The sequence below is a fragment of the Aedes aegypti genome, chromosome 1 (genome assembly GCF_002204515.2).
Source record: "Aedes aegypti strain LVP_AGWG chromosome 1, AaegL5.0 Primary Assembly, whole genome shotgun sequence".
Taxonomy (NCBI): domain Eukaryota; kingdom Metazoa; phylum Arthropoda; class Insecta; order Diptera; family Culicidae; genus Aedes; species Aedes aegypti.
In genome coordinates, this window is record NC_035107.1 from 35,652,600 (window position 1) to 35,671,595 (window position 18,996).

At 39.2% G+C, this 18,996-nt stretch overlaps 1 protein-coding gene and 1 long non-coding RNA gene across 19 annotated transcripts in view; both read right to left on the bottom strand.

The window, feature by feature from the left end:
- Positions 1 to 18,996, bottom strand: part of LOC5578702 (guanine nucleotide-releasing factor 2) — a 256,070-nt gene that overhangs the window by 102,580 nt on the left and 134,494 nt on the right. For 7 of the 18 annotated variants that reach the window (XM_021839411.1, XM_021839396.1, XM_021839393.1 and 4 more), the window contains one exon: positions 9,934 to 10,509. The exons of 9 other annotated variants lie outside the window; for them this stretch is intronic. In XM_021839411.1, coding sequence (XP_021695103.1) covers positions 9,934 to 10,384 — 451 coding nt within the window. In that variant the 5' untranslated portion in view covers positions 10,385 to 10,509. Of the gene's footprint in view, positions 1 to 9,933; positions 10,513 to 18,996 lie in introns of all 18 variants that reach the window. 2 more of the 18 variants (XM_021839395.1, XM_021839392.1) reach the window with 1 other exon arrangement.
- LOC110674867 lies at positions 16,448 to 17,379 on the bottom strand. The gene is made up of 3 exons (XR_002499251.1): positions 16,810 to 17,379; positions 16,673 to 16,750; positions 16,448 to 16,587 (listed from the first exon to the last, which is right to left on the bottom strand). It is a non-coding gene; the product is annotated as an uncharacterized LOC110674867 (long non-coding RNA).

An 18,996-nucleotide genomic window follows, 5' to 3' on the forward strand; every position in this document is an offset into this window, starting at 1 on the left:
TTTCTGAAGAAATCATGGGAGGAATCTGTGGATATTTTCTATATTTTCCTTAGAACATTTCATGGTGGAAATCTTATAATTATAAGAAATTACTGGAGGCATATATGGAGACATTGAAAAATCTTGGATGATATCCTAGCGAAATCGATATTGAACAATCACTGGAAGAACTCCAGGATTTGCTTGAAAAAATTGTGAAAATAAAATTACTCATAGAAAAACGTGTGGCTGGACTTTCCGAAAATGTCTATGGAAACATTAATCTCCTGATTCGTGTCTAGATTACAATACGGAACACGTTTTTTGTATAAAATATCGCTATTTACTTAATTAAAGGTTGCTGAATCCATTGCCGTTTTAAAAAATATCATAGCACGTCTAGTTTTTGAGATATTGGCAGTTGAAAATGAAAAATTGGACTATTTCACTAACTTGCATGCAAGTTTGCCAGCTTGCATGGCAAATTTGTTGCCTTATTTATTATAATAGTATTGTACTTTGTCATATAAGAGAATCCAAGAATTTTGTGTGTAGACTGCATGTTAAAAAAATCAATTTAAATTTAATTTAATCGTACAATTTCAATCATATTATATCCCAAATGAAAGTTAATGTTCTGTTTTGCAAGCTTGGTAGATAAGATCACAAACAAAGTTTGATAAACCATACCTTAAACTTAATGTAAACATCAACGAAACCAGTGTTTTATACAACTTTAGCGACTTGTAGCTAAAAATTGTGACGTGCTGGAACTCTGTCCGGTCTTACTTTTGTCTTCTTTTTCAAACATAAGGTCTCATTCGCAATCAATCCTGAAATTGAATAATTTTAAAACAATACAATTATGCTCAAAAATTCTACCCATTTTTTCCGAATTCAACTATTTCACTACTACTTTTTGCACGACCAAGCGTCTCCATGTACCAGTCGAATCACGGTTATACAGTAAACCACACCTATTGGACAAAAGTAACATTATGTACCACCTTCCCCTACATTAGAAAACGGTACGATCGACGACGAAGTTACTTATTGCCATCTGTTTGTTGTGCTTGTTGCGTTTTCGTCGATCGTAAAGGTAAGTTATGAATTTTAAGTCCGTTAGGCTATAATATGTTTTCGGTTTGCTTGAATGGAATTTCAAAATGTCGTTTAATTTGTAGCTGAAAACAAAACAAACAGTATATTTACTTTTACTAAATTTCTCATAGATAGGCAGCTTGTACGTGTTTTTCAATAACATACTTAAAATTCTCGATTCTATTCGAACAGTTTATGGCTAGTTTCTTGTATGTCAAAAAAATATTATTTTGAGTGCAAATCAATCTCAATCTTTAATAATGCAGTACGCTATCCAACAGGTTTCAATCAGGCGATGCCTGATCACTTCACACGATAGTGTTAACATTTCCGGCACAGCAAAATATCACCGATCGTTTCTACTGGCGCTTGGCTCCCGGCTCGATAATTTTATTATACAACGCCTTTTTATTTCGCCCACTTCCTATGTTCGTAAACGGAACTGGCTATTTCTGTGCTACCATTGTCGTTCCGCCATCGTTTAGCGATCCATAGGAAATTTGTCAACAATTAAACTGCCAGAAAAGTTATCTAAACACAAACCGGGAACGGATAGAATGGAGAGAATAATGGGTTGCCATATTGATTCTGTTTGATACTGATGGTCGATTTCGATTATCATAAACATAAGCTTACGGTTGGCATTTTATGACGTTCTTGTAGTGCAGCGTTGAACAATGTATGGATGGTCTTCTTCTCTTCCATCAGTCGTCAGGAAGAGAAGAAAGAATTTTGGATTACGATTCAATAAACCTGGAGCTGGCTTCCGGATCAATTGGTGAGCTCGTTTCATTCGAAAAATTTGCCCAACGGTATTTGAATACCGAAAAAAATCTCTAGAGGAATTTCCTATGAAATCATGTCTAATTGCTGAAGAAACCCTTTTAAAAATTCTCGTGGAGACCTTGTATGGGTTTTAGAGGAATTCTTGGAAGTCTTAGGAATTGCTGAGAAGATTTCTAAATATTCTGTGGAAATAAAAACTACTTGAGCACTTCGATGATTCACTATGGCAAGTAGTTTTTCTGTCGAATTTTCTAAAAAAAAAGTTGGATCAATAAAAAACCATGCCGAAGTGAATCAAAAGAGCATAGAAGAGTATGCACCTGCCTATTCTAAAGATGGTTCCCTGGAGAAATTCTTCAGCCTATCCAAAACTACTTGAGATCATGTTTGAATGACTTAGTAGAAACAATCATGTTAGAATGCATAAAGGAGAAATCATACGAGAAACATCTGGGAGAATTCCAGCTGCTAATATGAATTGAAGCAAGAAAAACATTTGAGTAAATTCTAAATGAAGTGATTCCTTCAAGTATCTAGGACTAAGTTCTTGGAGTAATCTCTATCAGGAGAGAGATACTGGGGAACTTCTTGGAGAAACTTGGGGTGAAATATCTTCAAGTATTTATATCAATTTGAGTGAAATTTTGAAAAAAAATCCATGTATTCGTGTTGTAAGCTTTGGATTAAATCCTAGAAAAATAAATGATTTTCTTAGGAAATCCTTGAAGCAATTCACCACAAAGAACACCTATAGTAATTCCTTATAGAGTTCGTAGGCAAATTTTCTGGATTTCTGGATATGTCTATAATACTAATCACCGTGGAAATAACAGAGATTTCTTCTGTAATTCTTTCAGAAATTATTTTAGAAATTCTTTGAGATTTATCCAAGAATTTCGTGGAATTGCCAAGATTTTTTTTTTGTAGAAGTTAATAAAACAAATCCGGGAGATATTTCGACAGGAAAATCTAAAATAATCTGATGAAACTCATGTAAATATTTTATGGACCGTAGGAATGATTGAAGGAACCGGAATTAGTATATGCTAGTGTCAAACCTTAAATGAATTTCTGAAGAATCCACGAAGAGTTTACCTGAGAAGCTACTCAAGAAAAGTTTTGGAGAACTGCAGGAGTCATTCATGGATGAAAAGTTTGAGAAATTCCCACCGTTTTGGTATCTCTAGTCTATTTTATAGAGGAATATCATGAAATGTTTTAAAAAGTTTTTTTCCGGGAACTTTCGGGTCATTTCCTGAGAAAAGCCGTAGATTATTTTTCAAGGAATATTTATGCATATGGCTGGTAGAATTTTGGAAAACTCTAGTAGGAGTTCCTAAAAAAACTAGAAAAATCTCACAAGAATGCCTTAGGAATCTTTGGAAGATCTCTTTGAGTAATACCTGAAAGAATTACTGGAAAACCTTTAGACGAAGTTCTGTGATAGTCCCTGGAAAATGTTTCGAAATAATCCATCTGGAATCACTTAAGGTAGCAGCGTTAAAGTGCTAAAGAATTTCTTAGAAAAGGTTCGTGGTGAATTCATCTGTGTATTCCTTGGATCACTGGAACTATTTCTGGACGAATTACTGGGTGGTGTCCTGACCAGTGGAGTACAACAGAGTTGTAACAGATATTGTTACTCAGTTAGCGCGTTTTTTGTTACAAAATGTGTTATAATTTTGGCTGATTAGTAATTAAAATAACAAAAATAATAACACAATTTCGTCTACACTAAACAAAATTGAAACAAAATATGTTATAATTTAAACAAAAGTGTAACTCATTATGTTTCAAATCAAACAAAAATATAACTCATTTTGTAATTTCCATAACTAAATTATAATAAAATTTGTTATAAGCAATTGCTCTCAATTATTCATTACAAATTTTGTTATAATTATGTTGTGAAACAGCCTTTGTTATTATAACTGATTTTGTTTTAATTATGGTTTCATTTCCTCCATCAGCTCAAAGTACTTCTAACAAAAATGAAACAAAATTTGTTGTTTGTAACAAATTTTTATATAATTGTGCTGCAATTTTGTTGTAATCCACTGGTCGGGGTGGTAGAAAAATTTCTAGGGGGATCCCTAGAAGACTCCCTGAGAGCATTCCAGGAAAAAAAACTTTGGAAAGAAAAACAGTTGCTTTAGAGACCGATGAAATTAATTGATCTTTAATAAAAAATGAAGATTTTTTATTTTCTTTTTTATTTTCATTAGAGACTTGTATTAAAATAGTGACCAAGTCTCTAAGAGGAGAACGGCTACCAACCCAAAATTCATGAACGATATTCGACGTTGTCTTGGTGGAGCAAAAAATCCTGGTAGACGGTACTCCGTGTAATTTGGTGAGCGCGTTTCAATCTATAATTTTGGTCTAGTTTCTGAAAAAGTTTAAAAAAATGTTTTTTTAGAATTTAGTCATCGATTTAGAAATTACAGTAGTTCAAAATAAATCTTAATTAAATTCCGAGACATAGTCCCTAAAATCGTAGAGAAGCAGTGAGTTGAATAACTAGTGACTTATGCAAGTTTAATTTAATGTTTTGCAATTCGCACATTCAAAATTCAAAATAAAGTAATTACACATCCTGCAAAACTGCAAACGATTGAGTCAACATTTCGATTGTTTGCGATCCGATCACCAACCGCAAACAAAACCGCTGCCAACCACAGCTTCGAACCACTCGCTTCCAATCAAATCTATTGATGATTGCTCGTTGTTCGTCATCGTGATGAAGATCCTTACCGGAGATTTTATCTTCCAATTTTGATCACGTTTTTCGCCGTCTGATTTCTGAAGCGGTGTGTGGTGATGAACCAAGTGATGGATTTGAACAAAGTTTTGGCATGCAAGGCCACACGGCACATAACCAAGGTAAGGCAATGGCTTTAAGGGTGGTCTCCCGATCACTGGGTCACAATAGCATTGTAACATATGTGGTTATTTAGTTATTTGAACTTTTTTCAACAAAATATGTTACAATTTTCGACTCAAGTAACAAAAACTTTAACAAAGTTTAATTTTTATCATAAAATATGTGAAATAATTGAAAAAAAGCCATAATGTGGTTTTTCATAACTGAATTATAATATTTTTTTGTTATTTTCTTATCGCAAATTAATGCTGCAGATCTAGATGCGATTGCTCACTGATTCTTTTTCCTAATTTTGTTTCAGTTGTGTTATTATTTTCCCCACCAACTCAGACAGCTACTAACAACAATCAACCAAAGTTTGGAATTTAAAATAAATATTGATATAATTGTTATACAACTTTGTTGTACTCCACTGTTCGGGTTGTTTCCAAAGCGACAATCCCAAAATATACAAACGACTGCGTGCAAATACCGTCGCATGAGAGGGACCACTGTGCTTGCGCGTTGATCGTTGGAGATTTCTTTCCTATTTGGGACAAACGGCGGCTGGTTATACAATTGCTGAAGGAGGAGCATCGCACCATGGGCGGATTATGTGGTCAAAAATCATAAAAAAATGACTTGCTCTGATAAATTACTGATTCGTCATTTCATAGTAAATACTTCTATTGGGATGTTTCTGGAATATTAGAGCAAGATCTTTCGTAGTTATGTTAATGTAGTATGCTAAAGTTAGAATTTATGAGTAAAATAAGGAATTTCATGAAAAGCAAGGTACTTGACTTTACTCATATTTTTTTTTAACAGTTAAGGTTATAAAACGAAGCCAAACTTCGAATTTTCAAGTGCACAAGACTGGAGAATCTGACAACAGTTCGCGTTGAAAATCAATCAAATTACTTGCTTGCTGGTGGTGACCAATGGGATAAATTTTCAACGCGGAGCACTGTTTGGTTCTCAAGCCTTGTGCTCTTCAAAATTGGAGGTGTGGCTTCGTTCTATAATCACCTTAACTATTGCTTTAGAAATGTTTGAATATCTCAAAAAATCTGATATCATCAGCAGAACTATGTATGGAATTATAAAGCAATTGAAATACAATTCGTTATGATAGCAAAGGGCCAAAAAAAGCGAAAATATTTTGGGCAATAGAATATATGAAAACTGCCCATAGTGCATTGCGCAGCGCACACATGCGTTGTGGTTTTGTTTTTGGTCGAGTGTCATCCATATGATGACCATGGTGCGCGAGAGGGACGATCAATAGCCGGTGGCATTTGACGTATGCGATGATCAATTGGCTACCATATACCTACCCTCACATTATATCATTACGATTACGACCGACGGACGGACGGGTTCGGTGCTAAATCATCAAAATGCCGAAGACAATGGTGGTAAGCCGAAGGAGCTATGGGCGAAGGTTGGTTTGAGAAGAGTAAAGTAAATGTCGTGAATGTTTTCCAGCGTTTTTGTAGGTCATCCTTAAAGGGGGTTTATGAGCGATTTCATTGAATTGTGGTTTGATGACTGCTTGAAGGTGAATCAAATTAAATTACTCTGTCAACTGTTCAAATTCAAGTTGGATTGTTAGCTGTAGATCCAATTTAATAAATCAGAAATGAAATACCAGTAAACGCATATTTCAGGTAAATATTGGAATCTCTTTATGAGGAAAATCATTCAGATTACGGAATAAAAAGAAACATAAAGAAGGGCATACAAATTGTAAAACAAATAGTTCACAAAATAATGCAGGAGCTTTATATACAAGACTAAAGAAGAACATCGGTAAGCTTACCCAACAGATTACAATAATCTAGTTTATGTTTGGGATTGGTAGAACAGGACATACCTGGAAATAAGAAATAGAAAAGAACGATTAGATACTGTCAAATTTGTGTATACTGTGAGGAAAACCTAATATTAATAACTTTTTGAGAATATGCAAATGGGTAAGTAGTGACAAATGACTAATTTAAAAACTAACTGTAGAAACTGTAGAACAAACTTTAAACAAGCAACAACTTCATCACTGCATAATCCCAATGGCACTTGTCACTTTCGATAGCCACATTGAGCCCTAATGCATGTTGAAACTTTCACCACAACTCGCAGGTTGGAAACCAACAGAGATACAAAAAATCCTAAAAGGGCTCACCATCGACTACGACTACAGTTACCCTTAACTATAGGCCGGAGACGTCTACCAAAAGTGGATCAATATCAATTATCATGTTTTATTTAGTAATACCACTTTCAATCAACGCAAACCCATTCGTGTACAGCTGGCCGGTCTGTCTGTCGGTAAACTCTCCTCTTTTCTGTGTGTATTAATATTGAACTAAGGTTGGCCACCGACCGATGGCCGTTTCTCACGTTTTGGTCTTTTGAACAGCTTACGTTCAATATGTGGATGGTGGATATTTTAGAAAAACCGTGCTCGTGAGACGTGAGATGTCGGTATGTGCAATTGTGGCGGCTGGGTTGCGTTGTAAGGTGTTAATAAATTGAACATGCCCCACCACCATTATGTTTAGGGCTGGCAGCAACTGAGGGACTTAAAAATAGAAACTTTAGAGATCTAATGCTTGAACAAATAGACCAAAAAGAGACTAAACAGGAATCAAAAAGAGACAATACAGGAACCAAGAAAACAAAAAGAATATACACAGGAATCTGGAAATGAAGAGTTTTCATAAGGACTTTTCAGAGAAGCCGATTGAAATTTATCTAAAATTATTTCCAATATTTTTATTCTGAATTATAAAACGACTTCATTATATAACGACATATATTACTGTATTTATTTTTTTCATGATTTTTTCTATAAATTTTCTCAGTAACTAATTCAGGTCATATTTGCCAGAAGTCACATCCAAATAATAGATCCCCGGGTATATTCAGGAGTTCATTTAGAGATTCTTCCACAGGCTTCCTAAGGATTTCGTTTGAGATATCTTTAAGAACAAGCGCCCTAAAGCCCTATCTAAATTGTTCTACTAAACGCTTTAAAATTGGCCAAAAATAGAAGTTTACATCCATACATCCATACATCCATTTCCATCCGTCAGGTAGCAACAATTTCAAAAACGAAACCCCAGTGGGTTTTTTTGCGTCTTCAAGGTTGTGCAAAAAGATCAAAGTTTAAATTTCGACGTTTTTTCTAATTGAACTTAATTTTTTAAATAACCGTCATTTAAGCGGGAAAAGTTGCCAAAGTTGTAAAATGAATTTTTGTTATCGTTATATTAAATGAAAACGAGAATTTATCTAAAAAAAATCTATCGTTATTAACGAGATTTTTAGCCCTGGGCTAGTTCATCGCGGTATCAACGACTTTATTTCCCTCAAGCATGAGAAACACTCACTCAGTTTTTTGCGTTTCCCTCACTCGCTTCCACGCACAGTCAGGAGCGAGAAAGCCGTTTCTGTAACCAACCCGAACGTTTGAATTTCCAGTGCCCTTTCTGCTTTTTCGACGAGCGCCAAGCGAAACAAAAAATGGCAACTGATTGAGTCGCTACCGATTCTGAAAGCCGAAGCCAACCGAATGCATACCGAATGATTGTTTACATTCTGATTCCGTTGGAGTGGCATTCGGGTTTGAGTGCAGATGAGCGTTCACTGAATGGCAATCCACACCACGGAATGACTCAGTGAGTGGGAATCCGCTCAGTCAGTTCAATGCATTCGGCGAATGGATGCTAAATGCGTTCACTCGTGCCTCACAGATTTAAGTGTATTTGTATTCACTTCTCTTCGTGTTCCTTCCGATTCTCGCTTTTACACAATCGGTTTCGACGCTTTCATGTTACACTCCTCCCAGTACGGTTCAGCTATCACTGAATGTTCGGTAGCAGCAGATTTTTTTGCTATTTTTTTATCGGCGGCGTTCGGGTGAGTGAGTGAATTTTCACATGCTTGATTTCCCTTCCTTTTTTAAGTCTCGAGGATGGGATTCAATCCCATGTCCTATTCAACGTGATTTTTTTTCCAGAAATTCCGAAGATCTTAACAGGAATATCTTAATTATAAGAAAATATAGAATAGAATTCTCAAAAGAATCGACATTTTAGCAGGAAAAAAGTGTTTTCTCTGTTATCGTCAATTTTAGACGTTTGCTGTCTTCAGAGAAGTTATTCGCAATTGAGTTTTGCATCTTCTGAGAAAAAAATTGAATGGGGTGTCCCTCATTGAAGTTTAAATTTTGACTCAAACTTTTTTGTTTGATGAAATTTGTGGCTGCGCTCTTCTGCAAGCTTTTAGAAAATGTTATTTTGAACAACTTTGTCTTAGACACTTTTGATCTAACTCTTCATTTGAGTAAATTGATTTTGAAAGTTTTAAGTTAGAGTGGACCCGAAAAATCAGTTATTTCATTAAAACATTTTTATTTTTAGTTTTACGTGAATGTGGTCTTCAGAAGAGTTGCAGAGACAATAATGATACACATTTTTTCTGACCATCGCAAGTTTGTAATTCTTATGATTTTGAAGGTATAAGTAAAATTAACTGAAAAACTATGAAATCTTCAGATGCCCATAACTCATGGAGTTGCTACGATAAAAATGTTTTTTTATTGGCATTAGAAAAGCCATACAATATGCAACTTTTGCTACAAAAACTGTGAGAACGTGATTTTTATACATTGAGAAAAGTTACTTCAAAAATACACTTTAAAACTCGAAATTCGCCTGTAACTCACAAAGTTCAAAAGTTACAGGGGGCTGCCTTCAGCAAAGTTGTAGAATTTAACTAGATCTACAACTTTCCCATACATCACTTTTGAAAGAAATGTTAAACAATATGTAGAAATGATGATACGATTTAGATGAAGGTCACCTTATATAAAGTACTAGTAAAGTACTGCAGAAGAAATATCTGGATTAATCACTAGAAGAATCCCTAAAGCTTTTCCTTAAGGAATCTAAGCAAAAATTCCTGAAGAACCTGTGGAATAATCGCGTAAGCGTATATGAAGGCTTCTCTGGAGCCTCTACAAATTTGAACCAGGGTTCGCTACGAAGAACAAAGGGAAAAAGCGACTTTAGAGAAAATTTCGAGAAAAAAGAGATTTTAGAGACCTTCCACTAAAAAGAAACCTTTTGAGGGAATTGCATTAAATAGTGACCAAGTCTCTAGGAACGAGACCTATCAGTCTTGCTAGATGGAATACTTACATTCTCCAAAGGATGGCACCGGTGACGTTCCGGCAGTTGCCGCAAACAGCCCTGGACTGTACGAGTGTCGCTTGAACTGGTACGCGAGAATCTTCTCACGAATGGGACTCACACCAGAATACAGATAATTGACTGCCCCATTCCGGTGGTAGAGGTTCTGTTTGGAAGGGTCACGTTTCCTCAGCACCACCTCCGGTTGGCCACCGTTTTTCAGATGATGATCGCTGATTGGCTTCAGGCCACCCACAATCACCCCACCTTCGCCGTCGTCCACCAGATATTTACTGCCACGATTATTATTATTATTATCACTGTTGTTCACATTAGGGCTGAAACTTGCCACACTTTTCAGCACTATGCTGCTCGGCCGAAGGCTAATGTTGTAGGATTTCCACTTTTTCTTCTCGAATTTGGCACACTCGAACAGGAACGTATCGTCAAACTCCGGCATCTTGGCGGCCGGTTCCACCGTAGGAGTATCTCCCGAGTATCTTCTATGCAAAACTTTCAAACTGGTTCACTCGAAATCCGCATCTTCCATCCAGTTGGGAAGATCAAACCGCCAAGTTGAGTTCGCTGCTAAGTGAAGGAAAATCGTGACTCGAAGGAAATTCACGTGTTGCACCCTCCTTACCCCGGATTCCACTCTCACAGATTAGAGGTTTTCGCAAGGGGCAATTTCTATGCACAGAAATAGCTATTATCGTCAGCCCCGGACGTGCAAAGAAGCGGGTACCCTTGCGGAGCCATTAAGATTAGAAGCACATACATATTTCAGTTGGCACGGCGCAGTCAGTCGGCCGACAAGTGTAACTTATAGCAAGTACCGTCAAACTGGGTGACTTCGACACTCCTTCACATCTAGAATAAGTATTCAAACAGATTTATCTCAGTATAGTATACAAACTTAGTTTATCGATTCATCGTATTCCGAAGATACAATTCTACACATTTCACTGGACGGGGTTGGTGGTCTAATGGCTACTGCTTCTGCTTCATAAGCAGGAGGTCATGGGTTCAATTCCAGGTCCGTCCCTTTCCTCGTACTTTGTAGTTGTATCTTTCACTTGCTTCTATCTACCACTCTTAATATATCACAGTTGATGTACCTATCACAGTTCATAGCATTTGCTAGAACCCGAGACGGACAGAAATAAACCGTTTCCCTACGCTTCCATTCGTTCATCATTATAGCATGCCTTCCTTTACGCCTGATACATAGGCAGTCTGCTAACCAAACCAGCAAGCCTCTCTGCCATAAAAATTACCCCACCCTTTCACCCTTCCCGCATGAACTGGCGTTGACGCAGTGGTATATACGGTCAACCGTGGGAGCCAGATGAATGCATCATCAATTCCTTCCCTTCCTCTCATTGGTCTGCATTCTGACGTGGCAGGTACCATTGTTGTCTAAAAATAGAAGATCACCAACACTTATACACTGAGGGTGCCTGTTAATCCCAAGCAGTCATCTGGTTGGTTCCTTGTGTAAGTGCAGCTGATCTGGCGATACTGGAGTAGCAACCACAGGCGGCCAATCAAGCTCAAGCTCTAGATAAAATTCTACACATTTCACTCTGAACATACTCGGTTTTCAATTTTATAAGGTTAATTTTCCGGGTTAACAAAACAACGTATGATTTGCAACTTTCGAAACCTAAATGCTTCTTGCAGTGTAAGTCCTACACCGCTTCATTATATGGAGAGACAAATGACGTAACGTCGGTTTGAAACGACGTAACGTCGATTTGAAAAAGTATACGAGAAAATACTAAATTTTCATTATTCAGTTACAACATTATTGTATGGGTTTTTTCTATGCCTGGTGTATTTTGATTGACATTCAGGATATTCAAAGACTTTCATTCAAATAATAAAGTGGCTGATTTTTTTGTGTTTCCAAAACGTTTACAAACAACCTGCGCTAGAATCCACATAAGAAAATATTTGATAAAAGAATTCATTATTTTGGATAATCATAGTAGAAGCTAAAATTAAGCTTGAATATCTAGGCAAAAAGCTTTCCTTGCAAGGCTTTAGAGCTTCTAATGAAAGCTTACATGGCGGCATCCATAAATTACGTAACGCTCTAGGGGGAGGGGGAGAGTAGGCTCAAGCATTACGGCTCATACAAAAATTTTAAATTTTTCATACAAAAATCGTTACGGAGGGGGGGGGATCACAAATTTCCAATTTTAGCGTTACGTAATTAATGGACGCTGCTTATGCTTCTTCTTGGATACATGTTTGATAGCTCGGAAACTGTTTCCATGAATTAATGGAAAATATCTCTCCGGCTTCTTGAAAACCGTCTTCCTGCATACTTGAATAACATCTTCATGGAACCTTGTAAAGCTTCTACTAGAAGCTTGGAAAGCTTCTACTGGAAGCTTGGAAAGCTTCTACTGGAAGCTTCGAAAGCTCCTACTGGAAGCTTGGAAAGCATCTACTGGAAGCTCCGAAAGCATTTACTGGAAGCTCCGAAAGCTCCTACTGAGCAGAAGCGAAGTTCTGACTATCAAATCGAGATATTGATTTGATTGACATAAGAGATAAAAGATCTGAAGATAATATCTAAATTTTATTCTTGGAACTTCTAAGCCATATCAAAATTTGATGTTTGCAGATCAAATGAATAGCTCGCTGATATTGGTTAGATCTTACAAAAGCTAAATATGATATGCTAATGAAATTCTAGGAGTAAATTTTAGATATCATTTTCAGATCTTTTATCTCTTATATCTATCAAGTTAATATCACTTTTAGATGTCCATATCAAAATTAGCTATTGCTGAGCTTTTTTTACCTGCTCGGGGAAGCTTGGAAAGCTTCTACTGGAAGCTTAGAACGCTTCTACTGGAAGCTGGGAAAGCTTCTACTGGAAGCTTAGAAAGCTTCTACTGGAAGCTTGGAAAGCTTCTACTGGAAGCTTGGAAAGCTTCTACTGGAAGCTTGGAAAGCTTCTACTGGAAGCTTGGAAAGCTTCTACTGGAAGCTTGGAAAGCTTCTACTGGAAGCTTGGAAAGCTTCTACTGGAAGCTTGGAAAGCTTCTACTGGAAGCTTGGAAAGCTTCTACTGGAAGCTTGGAAAGCTTCTACTGGAAGCTTGGAAAGCTTCTACTGGAAGCTTGGAAAGCTTCTACTGGACTGGAAGCTTGGAAAGCTTCTACTGGAAGCTTGGAAAGCTTCTACTGGAAGCTTGGAAAGCTTCTACTGGAAGCTTGGAAAGCTTCTACTGGAAGCTTGGAAAGCTTCTACTGGAAGCTTGGAAAGCTTCTACTGGAAGCTTGGAAAGCTTCTACTGGAAGCTTGGAAAGCTTCTACTGGAAGCTTGGAAGCTTACTGGACTCTACTGGAAGCTTGAAGAACATCTAATGGAAGTTTGGAAAGTTTCTACTGGAAACTTGGAAAGCTTCTGCTCGAAGCTTGGAAAGCTTCTGCTCGAAGCTTGGAAAGCTTCTGCTCGAAGCTTGGAAAGCTTCTGCTCGAAGCTTGGAAAGCTTCTGCTCGAAGCTTGGAAAGCTTCTGCTCGAAGCTTGGAAAGCTTCTGCTCGAAGCTTGGAAAGCTTCTGCTCGAAGCTTGGAAAGCTTCTGCTCGAAGCTTGGAAAGCTTCTGCTCGAAGCTTGGAAAGCTTCTGCTCGAAGCTTGGAAAGCTTCTGCTCGAAGCTTGGAAAGCTTCTGCTCGAAGCTTGGAAAGCTTCTGCTCGAAGCTTGGAAAGCTTCTGCTCGAAGCTTGGAAAGCTTCTGCTCGAAGCTTGGAAAGCTTCTACTGGAAGCTTGGAAAGCTTCTACTGGAAGCTTGGAAAGCTTCTGCTCGAAGCTTGGAAAGCTTCTGCTCGAAGCTTGGAAAGCTTCTGCTCGAAGCTTGGAAAGCTTCTGCTCGAAGCTTGGAAAGCTTCTGCTCGAAGCTTGGAAAGCTTCTGCTCGAAGCTTGGAAAGCTTCTGCTCGAAGCTTGGAAAGCTTCTGCTCGAAGCTTGGAAAGCTTCTGCTCGAAGCTTGGAAAGCTTCTGCTCGAAGCTTGGAAAGCTTCTGCTCGAAGCTTGGAAAGCTTCTGCTCGAAGCTTGGAAAGCTTCTGCTCGAAGCTTGGAAAGCTTCTGCTCGAAGCTTGGAAAGCTTCTGCTCGAAGCTTGGAAAGCTTCTGCTCGAAGCTTGGAAAGCTTCTGCTCGAAGCTTGGAAAGCTTCTGCTCGAAGCTTGGAAAGCTTCTGCTCGAAGCTTGGAAAGCTTCTGCTCGAAGCTTGGAAAGCTTCTGCTCGAAGCTTGGAAAGCTTCTGCTCGAAGCTTGGAAAGCTTCTGCTCGAAGCTTGGAAAGCTTCTGCTCGAAGCTTGGAAAGCTTCTGCTCGAAGCTTGGAAAGCTTCTGCTCGAAGCTTGGAAAGCTTCTGCTCGAAGCTTGGAAAGCTTCTGCTCGAAGCTTGGAAAGCTTCTGCTCGAAGCTTGGAAAGCTTCTGCTCGAAGCTTGGAAAGCTTCTGCTCGAAGCTTGGAAAGCTTCTGCTCGAAGCTTGGAAAGCTTCTGCTCGAAGCTTGGAAAGCTTCTGCTCGAAGCTTGGAAAGCTTCTGCTCGAAGCTTGGAAAGCTTCTGCTCGAAGCTTGGAAAGCTTCTGCTCGAAGCTTGGAAAGCTTCTGCTCGAAGCTTGGAAAGCTTCTGCTCGAAGCTTGGAAAGCTTCTGCTCGAAGCTTGGAAAGCTTCTGCTCGAAGCTTGGAAAGCTTCTGCTCGAAGCTTGGAAAGCTTCTGCTCGAAGCTTGGAAAGCTTCTGCTCGAAGCTTGGAAAGCTTCTGCTCGAAGCTTGAAAGCTTCTGCTCGAAGCTTGGAAAGCTTCTGCTCGAAGCTTGGAAAGCTTCTGCTCGAAGCTTGGAAAGCATCTGCTCGAAGCTTGGAAAGCTTCTGCTCGAAGCTTGGAAAGCTTCTGCTCGAAGCTTGGAAAGCTTCTGCTCGAATCTTGGATAGCTTCTGCTCGAAGCTTGGAAAGCTTCTGCTCGAAGCTTGGAAAGCTTCTGCTCGAAGCTTGGAAAGCTTCTGCTCGAAGCTTGGAAAGCTTCTGCTCGAAGCTTGGAAAGCTTCTGCTCGAAGCTTGGAAAGCTTCTGCTCGAAGCTTGGAAAGCTTCTGCTCGAAGCTTGGAAAGCTTCTGCTCGACTGAAGCTTGGCTTGGAAAGCTTCTGCTCGAGCTTGGAAAGCTTCTGCTCGAAAGCTTGGAAAGCTTCTGCTCGAAGCTTGGAAAGCTTCTGCTCGAAGGAAGCTTGGAAAGCTTGTAAAGCTTGCTCGAAGCTTGGAAGCTTCCTGCTCGAAGCCTTGGAAAAGCTTCTGCCGAAGCTTGGGAAAGGCTTCTGCTCGAAGCTTGGTAAAGCTTCTGCTCGAAGGCTTGGAGAAGCTTCCTGCTCGAAAGCTTGGACCAGCTTCTGCTCGAAGCTTGGAAGCTTCCTGCTCGAAGCTTGGAAAGCTTACTGCTCGAAGCCTGGAAAGCTTTCTGCTCGAGCCTTGGAAGCTTCTGCTCGAAAGCTTGGAAAGCTTCTGCTCGAAGCTTTGGAAAGCTTCTGGCCTCGAAGCTTGGAATAGCTTCTGCTCGAGGCTTGGAAAGCTTTCTGCTCGAGGCCTTTGGAGAAGCTTCTGCTCGAAGCTTGGAAAGCTTCTGCTCGAAGCTTGGAAAGCTTCTATTGGAAGCTTGGAAAGCTTCTACTGGAAGCTTGGAAAGCTTCTACTGGAAGCTTTGAAAGCAAATACTGGAAGCTTGGAAAGCATCTACTGGAAGCTCCGAAAGCATTTATTGGAAGCTCCGAAAGCTCCTACTGGAAGCTTGGAAAGCTTCTACTGGAAGCTTGGAAAGCTTCAACTGGAAGCTTGGAAAGCATTTACTGGAAGCTCCGAAAGCTCCTACTGGAAGCTTGAAAAGCTTCTACTGGAAGCTTGGAAAGCTTCTACTGAAAGCTTGGAAAGTTTCTACTGGAAGCTTGGAAAGCTCCTACTGGAAGCTTGGAAAGCATCTACTGGAAGCTTGGAAAGCATCTACTGGAAGCTCCGAAAGCATTTACTGGAAGCTCCGAAAGCTCCTACTGGAAGCTTGCAAAGCTTCTACTGGAAGCTTGGAAAGCTTCTACTGAAAGCTTGGAAAGTTTCTACTGAAAGCTTGGAAAGTTCCAAGCTTCCAGTAGAAGCTTTACAAGGTTCCATGAAGATGTTATTCAAGTATGCAAAGCTTCTACTGAAAGCATCTACTGGAAGCTTGTCACCTCCCCAGGGGAAAGGTCGCATGAGACGGAGACAAAATAGGTGGAAAGAAAGGGCTGGTAGTACTGATCCCCAAGCACGTACCTAAACAGCCTAAAATTGGTTCGAACTAGCGGAACCATTGACGAAAATGAATCGAGTCTATCCATATTAAAATAAAAGCATACGTTTCACATACAAATAATAAGAATGGTGTATTTTAGTACTTACGTTTAATTTCCGCTTAACCTACGATTACCCTACTGTGTTAGTGTGCATGGGCGTCAGTGTCGAGTGTATCCCGCGGCGATTGGTGGACAGCATGCTTGCCCGGACAGAAGCAAATTCACCGGCGACGTGCCAGCTACTCCAACGCTAGCACACCGATCCATGATCGTGCTAGGACACCTTCCCGGCCTGGCGCACAAGTTGGTCATGATAGAAAGGCCTAATATAGGAGACATTATGGAACACTTAATTCCGCACCACAAAAGACGATTTCAATTTGGGAAATGCTTTAGCTTCACGCTTACCGATCTCATTGTATCCTCCTCCTCTACTCCATTGTAGCACTACAGAGCAGCATGCATAAAGGTAGTGAACATCTGCGGCTATGCAATAAATTTAACGATTAACAAGATCTCTTTCCAATCACTTTCACTGCTATTACCTTGCTCTGAGCCCAATAAGCTTAATTAGCTTTCCACTTCACTTTTTGCCACAGAATTAAAAAATGGAAATTTTGTTCTACAGCGGTCAGGCTATCTCACGTCTACGTGCACTCCACGAACTTTCCTGCGTTCTGCCTGCTTGACAGTTAACCGAGAACTAACTAACCAGCTAAAGCGAGCTCCACTTCTACCTTTCGGTATGGATGCTGAGATCGTAATCTCTTATCGTCTGTGGGTGGTGATAAGAGCAGATGATCAGTGGAGAGTGAGATCCTCGGCTCTGGGAGTAGAGGGGCATACATGAGGGTTACTGATACATGATTATGGTGCTTATTGGTACGCTATGCATATCGTGTTGGGCTGTTGGAGCACGGGATTCTCTCCATATCGGGAGATGACGAATATGTGTTGCATGGGACTTACAGCTGGATGTAGAGTGTGTGTTCTGTTGTTCTGTTGTGGTGAGTGTAGTGTATTGTACATGGTAAGAAAGACCTATGCCTTCATTTCATACGGCGACAGTGGGGAGCTTTGATTCCCTCGCGAGGCTGTTGGTTGTGAGCAGGTTACAATACCCCCACACCAGACTGCAATATGGGAGACCATCCCAATATAGCAGTATCTCTCTTACCATGAGCAATCCACTCACACGATCGACAATTACCGACCTAGTAAAGTAGTGTAAGGTTTCGTCAAGTGTAATCTGTTAATCCACACAGAGCACATTCTTGTCTGAGCTAAATTTTGACCTCTCATATGGGTATTGATGGTTGTTTACCAGATATGGACAATTTATTGGTTTACTGGCTCGATTTCAGCCTACGATGTATTTCAACAATAGGGACCACATCAAACAGGAACAGATCAACGATCATTCGTAATTATTGCTGTGGCTGTATAGAGTTTGTTTACCTTTTCAATTCTATTATTAAGTGCAGACAACAGATGGTTATACTGGACCTTGGCTGAGGAGCTTCATCCTTTAAGCAAAGAAAATTATTAAGAGTACAAATCATACACACAATTCTTACATTCATTTTAGCCAAATATCCATATATTTTAATACCTTTTACACAAATTATCTTACGCAATCAAACACGAATCCTCAGTCGAACTAACGCGATTTTTCAATCGATTACATCCATATACGAACTCAATACTTATTCTACGCGCTCTCTCAGTTAAGTCTACGCAAATATACTTTTAATTCAAACTTTTACATACACACGAACATTTATGCTTAAAATACGCAAACTCTCGATTAAACTTACGCGAATACTTAATTGACTCAAACTCTCACGCAAATGCAACATTTTCTACTTAAACTACGCAAACTCTCGGTGATCACCATTTCCTCGAACATCCGATACACATCTCAGTTTCTTCAATACAAACGCACGCGATTTTCATTTATACACGATATCTCAAACGAACATACTAATTCCGATCTTTTCACACATCTCAAATAAATTCTTACGTAATCTATCCCGGAATCAAATCTTGCGCCGCAAACACACCTAAATTTCTACCTTCTTCATCTTCTAGCTCATATGATGTTGCTCCTCTTCTAGCTATTATCTTACAAGGAACATAAACTGGGCCAAGTTTGGCTGAATAGTGATCAGCAGCACTTGAAATTTTGAAGTTCTTCTTGTAAACTTTTTGACCAATGTTAAAAGTAGGTGGTAGACCTTTGTGTCTGCTGTCATAGTTCTTTTTGTACTTTTCAAATTGTTTTTTGTTGTTTTTGACGACCTCTTCATATACGGTACCCATAGCTTTAGTCCTGCTTTGGATGAATTGATCTGTTGATGGATCAGAAGTGCACCTATCCTGAAGATGGTCTCTTCCATCGACTATCGACTCATATCCATGTACTAGAAAAAAAGGTGTGAATCCCGTAGATGAATGCTTGGTATTATTGATCGCAAATTCTATTTCAGGGATCTGAGAATCCCAAATACGGTGATCATTTTGACAATATGTCCGGATACAAGCCAGTATTACTCTGTTCACTCGCTCAACAGGGTTGTTTTGACAATGCCTCCTGCTATTTTTGAAATGATGAACATGAAACTTAGACAACAAATCTTGAAACTTATGAGCTAAAAACGTTACAGCGTTGTCTGAAATCAACACTTGAGGAGCACCAAATTTTAAAAACCAATCACACTTAATTAACTGAG